Below are 14,248 nucleotides of genomic sequence, written 5' to 3'. Positions count from 1 at the left end.
GCCCCCTTCATACGCCAATATTACCGTAAAAATCAGAATATAGATTAATCATCATAAATCAGCTGTCTAGTGGACTATAATACTACCCGTTCAAAAACATCGAACATCTTGAAAATGTATCTTTCCATCAACGTTAGTAGACAGTGTTGTCTACTAACTTTGTCTCTCCATAAGCTGAGGCCATGATTCTTGTTTAGAGTTTACAAAAGTTTACAAATTCAAAAATATATTATTAAAACAATTCTAGGCAAACCCAGACTTTATCCCACAAGCGATCTTTTCAATGAATTCAAAGTACTAACTGTTCGACAGCTGTACATAAAAAATTTGATAATATATATTAAGAAGAATAAAAATAAATTTCTTCTTCGTGAAAGAAACTTGAATTTAAATTTACGTCCTATTAGAGAAACATTCCATCAAGAGAGGATGGATTTGAATGTATGTAGAAGACATTTCACTTACTTATCACAGAGGATAATAAATCTTGTTCCTACTCATTTTGTTGCCAATACAAGCCGGAGCAAAAAACTAAATTGCGAGATTGAGGAATGGATAAGATCAAATAAAACTGAAGAAAAAATCTTCTAAGCACCAACTGTTTCTTGTTTTTATGTTTTGTTTTTTTTTATCATAGAATAATAATTATTGTGTTTTACTAACTTTTATCTAATTTAATCTACAAACTTATATTTGTGTGTAAGTTCCACTAATCTTTGTTCTTTTTTGGTTCAATTTCTTAGTTTATATTGAATAAATATATTACTGCAACTTAGGTCTACGCACAGGTTTTACCTTGTAGGCTACTCCTTAAACATAGATGGACATAAAAAAATAATATACTGCAGTTTTGGGATCATTTTATATATTTAATAGTATTTTTCTTGTATTATTTTTATATGTTATAATATTAGATTATTATAATTGTGTATGTTTTTTGAGAAATAAATTTGAATTTGAATTTGAAAAAAGTTTGGAGTTATTGATAGAAAACATTTTTTACATTTTTCTTTTTTAATCTGATGATCAAGATTGCAACAAATATTATTGGAAAGAATTTCTAAAATCATGAAAAGTGAGAAATGAAATTTGTAGGAAATCAGCATTATGGTAGTTTATTCTGTTAATTTCAACACACCGATTTTTCGCCAACACGACAACACAGAATGTTCTCTGATGGGTTGATTGGATTGGCGTATTGACGGCAGCCAGACCTGATAACTGCGCTCACACTCACATTTCGGGACGACACGTCACAGTACGATAGAACAGATTCTCTATGTTTATTTAGGATTTTTTCTAGACATTTTAAATTGATAAATTATTTATCAGTTTTTGAGAAAACATAACATCAGGTCAATGTACCTTACTGAGCGCGAGGTCTACTGTTCACAGAACTACTAGTATACAATTAACCTTTATCAGAAAAAACCTTACAATCCTCAATCCTTATTATTATTTATTTTTTGCTAAGGGCGAAGCCAATAACATGAGCTGTTAGCTTGTGCGTGGCTAATGAGGCGGATGATAATAAGAGATGAGTGGACCTACAGTTTTAGGAGGGTTCCGAACCACCAGGAAGCGATTTTCCTACTCATGAATCATATTCAGAGGAGTTGGCTCAAGTGGTCACCATTCCAACGGGAGTAGCAGACGCATGATTCTCAACGTATCTAAGCGATGGCTTAATAGCGCGACCACTGAGTCAAACCGCTTCTTAAATTTTGCACCAGACCCGTAATTAGTATATAATATTTATTGTTAGAGTTATTGGATGTATTCCCTTACATATTTGTATTGCCATTTGTCATCTTGTACCTGAGAATCTCACAATAAAAAGTCTACTGAAGTCATGAAAACCAAAACGATTATAGGCAAGGAGAATTGAGACGGAAAGTTAGTAGCAACTAGTGCTTATCATCAAGTTATTTTCCATTAATTTTCACCACCAAATGGAGCATCTATCAAATGGAAATCAAGTCATGCTTCCTGCTAAAATTCAATGCTCGCAGTACTTATATGTCAAGATACCAAGTTATTTTCGGACGCGTTTCAACATACTGGGCTCTCTTCATCGTGACTATTTTTTCAATTTCAGTTTATTTTTAGAATTACTTTCAACAAAAATTGCACTCACCCAGCATCAGTATTCTCACCATCACCGGGCGTCTGTTATTCATTTCGCCTTCCCGCCTCCATCCACCTCGCGGGCCCCTGGTGACGGCGCCAGCTACAGGGGGCACTTGGCTACTGTGACAGGGTCGTCGCTCGGCTGCCCACTGGCTCTAGGGTGGTTGCTTGTCTACCTGCCTGAAATATCAATCAATCAATCATTTATATCTTTCCAGAACATACATGAAAATGTACATGAAAAAGTCAAAAACTAAAAACTAACTTAAAGCTAAAGAGAAATTAGTGACTGTATAAAATTCATTTTTCTACAGTAAACTCGTTTATACTGTAGCATGCTAATATGCTATATCCATGCTAATATCCATCAAATATGTTCTCAGCAATTCCTTAAATTTTGATCTATCAGGTTCATGTCTTATGCAACCTGGGAGACAACCAATAAATTTTATTCCCATGTACGTTGGACTTTGTTTATATTTTTCCTTATTGTGTTTCTTTATTGTAAAATTATTTTTATTTCTTGTGTTGTAATTATGTATATCTACTTGCCGTGGGAATCTAGATTCGTTAGTTTTTATATATAATATTGTCCTATAAATGTACAGGCTGTACACCGTCATGAACTTTAACTTACTGAATAATGGCTTGCATGATTGCTCTCTATCAAGATTTAGAATTATTCTTATTGCTTCTTTTTGTAATAGGAGTATTTTATTTAAGTTTGAGATGCTTGTTCCTCCATATATTTCAATTCCATATGAAATGTGGGAGTGGATCATTGCAAAGTACACTGATTTTAACGTTTCTAAGTTGCAAATTTCTGCTAGAGTCGTCTCAGCGCAAAAATTCCTGAGCTTAATTTTTTACATATTTTTTGAATGTGAACGGACCAACTAAGTGTGTTTTCAAGATATAAACTTTAACTTACTGAATAATGGCTTGCATGATTGCTCTCTATCAAGATTTAGAATTATTCTTATTGCTTCTTTTTGTAATAGGAGTATTTTATTTAAGTTTGAGATGCTTGTTCCTCCATATATTTCAATTCCATATGAAATGTGGGAGTGGATCATTGCAAAGTACACTGATTTTAACGTTTCTAAGTTGCAAATTTCTGCTAGAGTCGTCTCAGCGCAAAAATTCCTGAGCTTAATTTTTTACATATTTTTTGAATGTGAACGGACCAACTAAGTGTGTTTTCAAGATATAGACCTAAAAATTTGATTTCTTCCTTATTATTTACGGAATTGAGTTGTTTTACCTCTGAATTTCTACAAGTAAAATGGAGGAACTTTGTTTTGTTATCATTAAGTAGCAGATGTCTATGATTTAGGTACTTTTTAGTTAATGATATAGAATTGTTACATTTAATTTCTGTTGTGTTCCAGTCCTTATCAGCAATGCACAGACTTATATCGTCAGCGTATAAGCATAATTTACTATTTTCAACTGAATCGCACATATATTTAGGCAACCCCCCTAAGTAGCACAGAAACAAAAATGGACCTAACACCGATCCTTGTGGTACAGAATAGTTATTACATTTTAAGTTTGATCCAATATTGTACTGCTTTTTATTGCTTGTATACTTTATATTTACATACTGTTGCCGTCCTTCTAGATATGACTTCATCCAGCTAAGCTCTTTACCTCTAATTCCGTAATTTTGAAGTTTATTTAATAATAATTTATTATTCACACTGTCAAATGCTTTGGTTAAATCCAGGAATGCTCCTACAGTATTTAATCCCTCATCTGAGTTTTCTAAAATGTTTTCCACAGCAAATGTATATCACACAGCAAATAGAATTTCAAGTGAACGCTTAATGAGACCACATCTTTCTTATGTCATCTTAAAAATTAAAAAAGAATTTTTAGACTTTCCAATAAAATGATTATGCAGGGCATGATGAATATATGCCATTTCATTAGTATTGTACTAGTTTTATGAATATTGTTTCTTAGAAATTTCAAAACTTCTCGTTTCCCTGCGTACGCCTCCCAGTATTAAGTTATATGAAGCTATTATCATTAACTTACTATTACACTACTAACCAGCTAATACCATTTAAAATATTCTATTATGAAATTTTTTCTTGAAAATTAAAATAATTTTGAATGTGAATTTGCAACTATTCATTGAAAGGATAATCCATTGCTTCTCACAAGAGTAGGGGCCAGTTGCACGTACGTTTGTAAAATATGGCCATTAACGCCGGTTAACAAATCAGCGTTAGTTTTATGGATGCATTTCTGTTCCACAAAGATCGGTTAATTTTTTATCCTGATTAAGTTCTCCGAACCAAGATTTTAACGGTGTCACAATCTGACAACACTGTAATTTAACCAACAGCTGTTGTTATTCTGTAAATTAGAGCCATCTACAGGCACAAATTTGAGGTTATATGATATTTAAGCGGTAAGATTCAAGATGGCTAAGAGAGAACGTGGGCCGAATTTCATTGAAATTGAAAGAAATTTAATAATCAATTTAGTAAGTGAGAATATTTCAATCATAGAAAATAAAAAACCGATTTTGCTACGATTCAAAAAAAGGAAGAGACCTGGAATGAAATCTCCAATAAATTTAACAAAAACGCATTAGTCATCACAAAGCGAACGAAAGATCAATTGAAAAACTTTTATGAAAACTACAAAAGAAAAACTAAAAAAGCTGCATCAACTGATAAAGTAAGGAAATTTAATAATCCTAATCTAATTTATTAATAGAATATTTTACAAAAAATATAAGTATGAACCTTCAGTTTATTAATAAGTAGGCTACTTATTAATGTACGGTACGGTACCGTAAAACTTATTTGCATACTGCTTCCGACTTACGGTATTTCTTTCTATAGCCCAACTAATTTTCTGTATTTTTATCGAAGTAGGCTACTGTTACCTCAATAGTTATCTATCGGTAGGCCTATTATAAATTATTTTTGTATAATTTGTGAATATTACTTTGTCATATTACAAGAATAGTAGTTACTCTAAATTTGACAATATGAAATGACTCCGGTAGAAGGAGACCAACCGGCTGATGCAAAAGTTAAATTCAATTTGATTTTCTTATGTCAAATAACATTACAGTATTTAGAATATTGGAATATATGTTTCGATTTGTAGGCTACCCACGGTTTTAAATTCCTAAGTTTATCGATTGAAAAAGAAGTACTTCAAGTCATGTTTAATATTTTTGAAAAATTCTGATTTGACAACTTTGATACTATACCGTATGAAGGTATTGAAAAGCGACCTACCATATCGCTCACAATTTATATTCATTTAGCTGAAGTGGGTATACTTCATTGATCAATATTAGTTATTTTCACGTTAAAGCGAGTTTTTAAAATAAGAGATGGTGTGTAGTATATTGTTAAAAAGTACTAAATATATTATAGCCTAATGAGTCACATTCATGCGGTACGGTACAGTGAATACTTTATAGTATTTCAAATAATATCAGAGATCTAACTTTCATAAGCTTTCTCAATCATTCCTACTCATAAATATTGATCTCATTCCAATTAAAATAAAAATCACGTACGGCAGGCTATCAATATTCCTCTGCAGTTTAGTATTATACTAAATCAGTATCAGTATCCCATAGTTGATTGTTTTGAAGATATAGCCAGAGCTGGATGAGTGTAAGTCCAGTACGGTAAGCATTAAAACTGAAACAACGTGAGTCCAATAAATAAATGCTGACTCAACTCACACTCTTTTAGCCCCGGCTGAGAGTGTAATACTTTTTAGGCTCTTCTGTAAAATCAGCCGTTTGAGACATTACGCCCTTCTAACTCTGAGGATAGTTAGGTACCTATATTAATAAATTTCAGATTTATCGTTAAACAAGCCAAATATAAATAATTTATATGCAATTTCTTCTCATATGTTAAACACCGCCATTATAATAAAAGAACCTATACCTGACATATGACCCATTATCTGACATGGTGTATCAACTATTGATCGATAGCATTGAAATTAATATGTAGGCTATGTGAAATCACTCTCATCCATGAGTTATTATTTGATTTTAAAACACAGTCCCCAAACGCTGACACAGTGTGTCAGCTACAAACTGGTGAATACGCTAAAAAGTAACTCCAGAAGGTTGACATCCCCCCAAATTAACATAAAAACAAAGAACGTTCCAATGAGTCCGCAAATGATTGAATGGATCATATTAAGCTGATCTAACATCAGTTTTGTTTCAAAATAATGATGGCTTCATAATATTTGACTACTATACTATTTTATGATACACTTACCTTGAAATTTTCTTAACAGACTGCTTAGACCAATGGATGATATTCTAGAATTTTAAGACACCATAATTTCAAAAAAAAAAAAAAATTCGCCGCCAAAAGTAATGTTCAGCATGTGTCACGGTTAGAAAATATTATAAAATATGTACTACAGATCATTCCGAAAGGTTGTAGTCGTTGAAATAATCAATATTTGATTCAAAATAAGAAAGTGTGTCAGCTACTGGGAGGGATGTCAGCTTCTGGTTCGTCTACCCTAATAAGCTATCTATATTATCTAGGTATATTTTCTTGTTGCAAAAATTAAATTAAATTTCCATAATTCTGTAGCTTTCCCATTTCCAAACTTCATAAAGTGTTACGTATTATTTCATGACACCCTTCATATTTTACAATCTTTACAATTCACGTTCATTGTTTAACAATAATGTGGTATAGTTCGAATTCAGGAATTACACACAAGGTTACTATACTGTTAGTCTATAGGCCTACTCTTGTATTTCCCATATCTAATCGCGGGAGTCTGGCCTTTTGGCGCAAGCTTTCATTCAGGGAATCACGAAACCAAAGAAAATAGTGAAAATTATACTTTAAATAAAAATAAATGGTGATAACTCAACATTTTTTGTAATTGATTAAAAAAATTATTTCAATGAAACATTCTGATTTCTAAGTTTAAAGTATTGGAAAAAAATGTTGATATTTTTTTTCAACATCCCAGATATAGCTTTAAGGTTACAAGAATATCTCAATAATGCTAGTACATGTGAAAAGTAGTCATCGAGTTGAACTCTTAAAAATAAATTAGCATTCATCTGGCGATATTAATTCTATAATTCTGAACAATATATTTAGTAACTATTATTATTATAGAATACATTTTATTGTCACTTTATCAGATACCGTATACTTCGTGAGATTTGAACTATTTTCTAAAAAATTATAGGCTACCTTTTTCTACATTGTTAACCATATATAAATGACCAAATTTAACAAAATAAAAGTTGACCTATTTAATCTTAAATGAATAACATTTTTAGCAGTCGAATCGAAATATATTGGATTATTCTGTGATTATTGCAGTTCCTATATTCATTTACCCATATAAATAACCAAATTAAACTGAATCAAAATTATTTCCTAATCTTATGTAAATACACGCATGGTTATTAGCAAAAATACAATAATTGAATAATACAGTATGTTGTATTGTGAAGTGGTTTAAGGATCACTGGAATGAACAATAGCACCACTCTAAGCAATCGACATGTAGGAGGCCTGCTGTTAGAATTCTTGACATTACAAACTGTCTGTGTTTTCAGATGGAGTTTTACAAAACAGGGGGAGGCACTTTCAAAAAAAGCCTGGATGATGAAGGGGAGAGATTTGTGGCATTGATGGAGCCACAATTCTTTCCCATGAAAAACTATGGTGATAGTGACGATGGTTATCACCAAAAAGAAATCGAGATTATTAGCATGGATGCTCAGGCAGCTACTAGTACAGATGAGGTAATAATGCAAAAAATCACTAACTTATCTTAAGATAAGTACATAAGTACATTCCACAATAATGAGCGCTTTCATGGAAAGCATAATAACAGTGCATGAATGCACTCATTAGCTCCAAAGTGTATTCATCATTTTATACAAAAACACACAAATAAACGATTGAATGGTATTCTACAAAGTAGGCTACAGCTTTTAGGATTTAATATCACTGTTACTAATAAATTCTAATTTCAGCAGTTTGATGCTTTTGTCACGATTTTCTTGTCTTTGAACTCTATTTTTCCAAATAGTACTTATTTTGGATCACAATTGTTGATAAATAATTATTACATTTCTACAGGTTTAAGATACTGAAGCGTCAGTAGAGGTGATTGATATATTGGCGAGGAGCAAATTATAATTCAGCCTTCCATTACAGTGGAAAACAATAATCTTATACGAAAAACTCAAAGTGGAGGTTTAGGAACAAAACAAAAGAAAAAAAAGTACGAAGATTTGAAGGACTACATGACAGGGAAAGTTGACATAAACGAACTCAAAATTGAAATGATGAGGGAAAAACACGAGTTGGAACTACAGATTTTTAAAAAACTAGAATTAAAAGAAATAGAGGTTAAAATAAAACAAAAAGAGTATGAAAGAATGTAAATTATGTTAATGTTAATTGAATGGATGGTTTGTGAAATAGCTTAATATCTTCAGTTATGGTAAGTTATATCATTTTTTGTGTTTCTTATAAGTATTATTAATTTTCTCAACAAAATGTATTCAATGAAAACGATAAAATAATTATATAGCTCTATTATTAAAATAAATACAAATATTAAGTATCTCATTTATTCCTAAAAGGCTACTTGATAGTTTTATTATATATATGGAATCATCAGTACCCTTCTATTCTCTCAAATGACATTACCGGTTTCGGTTTTTCATCCCATGATGAAGTGCTCTAATTATTATTTCGAAATAAATAAATATTGAGAAATCTTGAGAAGAATATATTGGAATAAAGGAATGTATACTCGAAACCAGTCGTGTCATCAAAGAAGACAAAAGGATAATAATTATCATGGAGTATTATTATCATAATAATTATTATCCTTTTATCTCAATTTGTATTCTAAAAGAATTTGTGTGGCACCTATCATATTATACAAGTGAGAGAAGTTGTATCACAGATTGAGAGTCTTGAACGAATTTAATAGATTGGTTTGAACATATTGTATGAGAAAACTGAAATTATGGCAATAGATCATCTCTGTGTAAACGAGATCAAAATAAAAAATCTGGTGTGGCGCACTCACACAACATTCCTTGCCATTATGAAAATTGATCACCTGACGCTAGAGTTCCCGCACATACTAGTTTACTATTACCTGCTGGTAACAGGACAATAACGCTGGATACACACGAGATCTGCTATCTCTTCATAGTGAATGATTCAATAGAATCAACAGTTGCCAACAGTTTGCAATTGAATAATCACATTTTCTCAAATTTCAAGCTTATTTTCAATTTTAGGTGAAAATGTTACTGGACATTAATTGAAGAGATTTTCATGCTCAATCTTTTCCACTGGAAATTTTTCGTTTAAATTATATCTGAGACCTGATAATTGGAAATCTAAAATCAAACTTTGCATAGATGGGGCGGAGCTCCTGAAATTTTTACGGATATGGGACTAGTGGCAGTTGATATTGCTTATCAATGACTATTTTAGGTATGAATTTGATCAAAATCGTTGGAGCCATTTTCGAGAAAATCGCGAAAAACCCTGTTTTTGACAACATCGTCATTCCAGCCGCCATCTTGAATTGTATTTGATTGAAATTGTTCGTGTCGGATCCTAATATTGTAAGGACCTTAATTTCCAAATTTCAAGTCATTCCGTTAATTGGGAGATGAGATATCGTGTACACAGACACACATACACTCATACACACACACACACATACACACACACACACACACACACACACACACACACACACACACACCACACACACACACATACAGACCAATACCCAAAAACCACTTTTTTGGACTCAGGGGACCTTGAAACGTATAGAAACTTAGAAATTGGGGTACCTTAATTTTTTCGGAAAGCAATACTTTCCTTACCTATGGTAATAGGGCAAGGAAAGTAAAAATAAATAATTAAGGGACGATTGCTGAGATCGGGTCTGGCTAACCCCGGCGCAACGTTGGTCTAGCGCAACTTTGGTCTTGGCTAAAAAATCGGTTTGCTGAGATCGAGTTTAGCTGTCGGTCATCTCTTGGTCGAGAGCAACTTTGATCCACAGGTTTAGCCAGACCGACGCTCAAGTTTAGCCAGACCGAGGAGCAACTGAAGGAATCCACGGGGAATTATTGTCGCAATGTTGGCAACAGCCATCTCGAATGCTACTTTGGCTCTCACACGCTGTCTTTGCGTATTGCTTTTGCACTCTCTCACTCTCCCATCATTCGTTTCGTTCTTGTTTTTTCTTCTTCCCCTCCCTCACACTCTCTCACAGGCATAATATGCCTTTATTAGGGCATATTGAAGAAGAAAAAGAATCAATCAATCTCATTCTCTCTCTCTCTCTCTTTCCACCACTTACTCCCATTCTCTCTCTATTTCAGTCTTGATCCTCTCTTGACCGTCGTTATAATGATTATCTGTGATTAGATAATCTTCTTAACTCTTTCGAATGTTGTTACAGTGAACACATGAACAACTAACTCCTCAACTTTTTGGTGTTCATTTTTTGGAATTCATTTTCATTTATTTCCAAAATGTAGTTTTTTCTAGCATATTGTCCAGCTAGGAATTTAATGTAATATTTTTCAATTATTAAACAAATAATAGCTATTGCCGCAACACTATGTATAATGCGACATGGTGCTGCAGTACTCACATAAATCACCAGTCTCTATGTGGACTACCATCAGCAAAAAATCTGAGAGCAATCAGCACTTCTCTTCAGTTTTAAATTCTGATACCATACTCGCCGACTCGAGGTATTGGTTCTAATAATCCAAATATTCAAGGTAATCCATTATTCACTTCATCCACTCACAGAATCAATTCCACAGAAAGGATCACGCAAACGAAGGGTCGCTCATCACCATCTGGACTCAACTTAATAGTTCAATTATGCAATGCAGACTATTTCTGCATCCAGTGATGATGCAAGCAAACGCAGCTGCCTCCAATTAGCAACAATCAACCCCACATAGATATCATCTCACACTTTTTTACAATTACAACGTATTTAATACAGTTCTCCTTCATTACTGATGTAGGTGCAGTTCCATATTATGTTCAAGCCAATTATAGATAGCATCGATACTATCGTGTAGCCTAGATTGGTAGAAGGTAATCGACCACTGATAGAAATTGAGTCAAAAGAATTGGCTTCCAATTTAATATATTTTCAGACATTGTTTAAACCAAAAAAATATAATATGAGTGTTGAGAGAATATCAGAATGATAATAGAATTATGGGCTACTCAGTGAATGGGCTAGTGCGTACTGCCAGAGACAAATAAATAGGTATCTTTCAAACAGTATCTATGGAACTGCATATAGCGAATACTTCAGAAAAATCTTTTCGAAGTAAGTCAGTTTTGTTTTTACCATCTTTAGCAATTGAAAGTTCAATTTAACATGTATTGATAATTGTTCATTCAGTTTCATGCATGAATATGAAAAGATCATGTATTTAAACCAGTTCATGTGATTGAAACATAGTTCCCTTGAACAATGCTCCAGCACCTTTTTTTAGTATGGTACCCACAAAATGTCCTAGTTATGTTATGATTAAAGAGTAGTTTCCACCGGGGACAGGAGGATATACAAATCTCCAGTAATATCTGGGAACATGGATATATCCCCCCCACAGTAAATTTATATTTTTTCATTTTAGTAAAAATTATGAAAATCATAGGTTTGTAGACTATAGCTTTGAAACTATTTTTTGAAACAATTGAATGACTAATGAAATTATATTTCCATTCTATTTGTTATATGAACTGAAATAACATAGGCCTATGATATTTTCTATGAAAAATTAAATAATGATCAGCCCACTAAACATAAAGAAACTTCATTATTAGGATGTAGTTTTTCAAGTGGAAATTGCTTGAAATCACACCAAATTGAGGGTATTTTTCTTAAATTTTCCAGGGGAGGCCCCCCGGATCCCCTTTTTTGTGAGAGGTAAAGAATTTCCTTGTTGTTTGAAGGTGTTTTCATTTTCACTTTCTTATGTTATAATATTTTAAACATTAGTTGAAAAACATTTTAAATATGACTTTATGGGTTATGAAATTATTCAGAATTCAAAGGTGAACCCCAATTTGACATTTGTTTTCAATAAAATCAAAAGAATAGCGAGTTAATAGCTTAATCCCGAACTTAAACCTGCCTCCCAGCAGGTCTAAGTTGGAGTCTAAAATCATCATTTTTGCTCCTGAGATTATCTCATTTTAGCCTGATCCCGATCTCAGCAATCCACCGAGATTATCTTTTAAACTCGAGTTGATCTACGCTTGAACTCAGCAATCCACCGAGATTAATTTTTAGCCTAGACTGGATCTCAGCAAACCGATTTTTAGACCGCCGGTTTTTCCCTGCGATAATTGCCGGTCGGCTAACTTTTGCGCTCGAGCATGGTTAATCCCAATCTCAGCAAACCGATTTTTGATCTGCGGCGCAAAAACCGGTTTTTAGCCGAGCGCAAGAGATAATCCCGATCTCAGCAATCGCCCCTAAGTAGATCACTAACAGGACTTCAACTTTATCTAGGTACCAAATTTTCTAGGTATTCAAATTTTCAAAAATAAATTTTTTACATTTTCTATGGTATTATTATAAATATATCTATAGCCTATATAAAAGCGAAATGACACTGATTCATTCACCCACTCACTCATAATCAACAGAACTAAAAATCTACTGGACCAAATACGTTCAAATTTGGTAGGTTTGCTCAGTTGGCCATCTACAGGAGCACTAAGAACGGATTTGAAACAAAATACAAAGATATGCCCAAAATCTGCGTTTTCTCACATTTTGCAAGAACTAATTGAGAGAAAATGTTTAAATTTGGTACACAGGCTCAGCTGAGGTATGAAAATGTTGCACAGGGAGGAGGATCTTGGAATAACTATATATATATATATATATATAATATATATATATATATATATATATATATATATATATATATATAATTCTTTATTCAAAAAATAAATAAATATACAATGAAATACAATATTGTTTTCCAATAATTTCAAATTTTAGAGTTTGGATAATGCCTAAGTTATGTGGTTTTGGAGCGTTTTCTATTTCTTATCAAGAACTAATTGACAGATCATGTCCAGATTTGGTACATAAATTCAGCACAAGGGTCTAGAAATTTCGTCTTGAGAAGACTTCAGAATCTCGCCAAAGATATGCCCAAGATGGGTAGTTTTACTGCGTTTTCCTTGCGTTCCCTAGCGTTTTCTCATATTTTTCAAGAATAAATCGAGAAAAAATGTTCAAACTTGATACAGAAGCTCAGCTAAAGTCCATGCCTAATGCCATTATATCTGTCATCGAAGTTTTGATTGGAATCGATTAAGTATGTTATTTGGTCACAAAAATTAAACGGCAGCCACTCATCATACATTAGAAAAAATTTTTTTTTGCTAACTTTACTTTGTTCAAGACTATTTTCACACACACACACCTCTGGACCTAGAATTACGCCAGTTAGGCATCAAGTTGAGTTATGTTTATAATGATTCAAAGGTAAAGGGTAGGTTAGGTTTTTGATTTCAAATGGCAATAACATGCTGGAAGGGATTAGGGATCAATACATTTATAAGTACTGTACCGACCTATCAATAGTACCGTATAGATGGCATGTTAAATTGTCGGTCCCGGCTGAAGTATGACTGTTGTAAGTCCGTCAGGGACTCTCCACCAATAAAAGCCATAAGAATATTATTTTAATAGTTTAAAAAACAACATGGATGACACGGTATAGGTTAAATGCATGCAAAATTGTGCTACTATGAGCTTCGTTTAGTTCATAAAAACAATAAACAATAGTGACCGCCATTTAATTTTTGTGATTCAAATAACATACACTTGATCAATCTCAACCAAAAATTTGATGACACCTATATCGGCACTGGACCTACATTTACACTGTTGCGGTGTCCTAAAAATTACAGCCCATACATAAAATGAAAATTTGTGTAGGCTTCTAAACTTGGGTATAGGCTTACCCTACAGTACGGTAGTAGCCTACTATAAGAGGAAGAAATTTGTAATGTGTACTAAAAACCTTTTT

General features: G+C 32.9%; 1 protein-coding gene and 1 long non-coding RNA gene across 5 annotated transcripts in view; one reads left to right on the top strand and one right to left on the bottom strand.

Annotated features, from left to right (window-relative positions):
• The window catches only part of LOC120354318, a 23,223-nt gene extending 14,442 nt beyond the window's left edge, over positions 1 to 8,781 (top strand). For 2 of the 4 annotated variants that reach the window (XM_039441276.1, XM_039441275.1), the window contains exons 2-3: positions 7,730 to 7,918; positions 8,259 to 8,770. In XM_039441276.1, coding sequence (XP_039297210.1) covers positions 7,730 to 7,918; positions 8,259 to 8,264 — 195 coding nt within the window. In that variant the 3' untranslated portion in view covers positions 8,265 to 8,770. Of the gene's footprint in view, positions 1 to 2,409; positions 2,589 to 7,729; positions 7,919 to 8,258 lie in introns of those variants that run through there. The other 2 variants (XM_039441274.1, XR_005572944.1) reach the window with 2 other exon arrangements.
• Positions 1 to 14,248, bottom strand: part of LOC120354319 — a 27,535-nt gene extending 13,287 nt beyond the window's left edge. The window contains exons 1-2 of the long non-coding RNA XR_005572945.1: positions 13,791 to 14,248; positions 2,138 to 2,310 (exon numbers count right to left, since the gene is read on the bottom strand). This is a non-coding gene — a long non-coding RNA (uncharacterized LOC120354319). The remainder of the gene's footprint in view (positions 1 to 2,137; positions 2,311 to 13,790) is intronic.

This window comes from Nilaparvata lugens, chromosome X (genome assembly GCF_014356525.2).
Source record: "Nilaparvata lugens isolate BPH chromosome X, ASM1435652v1, whole genome shotgun sequence".
Taxonomy (NCBI): Eukaryota; Metazoa; Arthropoda; class Insecta; order Hemiptera; family Delphacidae; genus Nilaparvata; species Nilaparvata lugens.
Note: the sequence above shows the minus strand (reverse complement) of the source record. Positions and strands in the feature narration are given on the sequence as shown.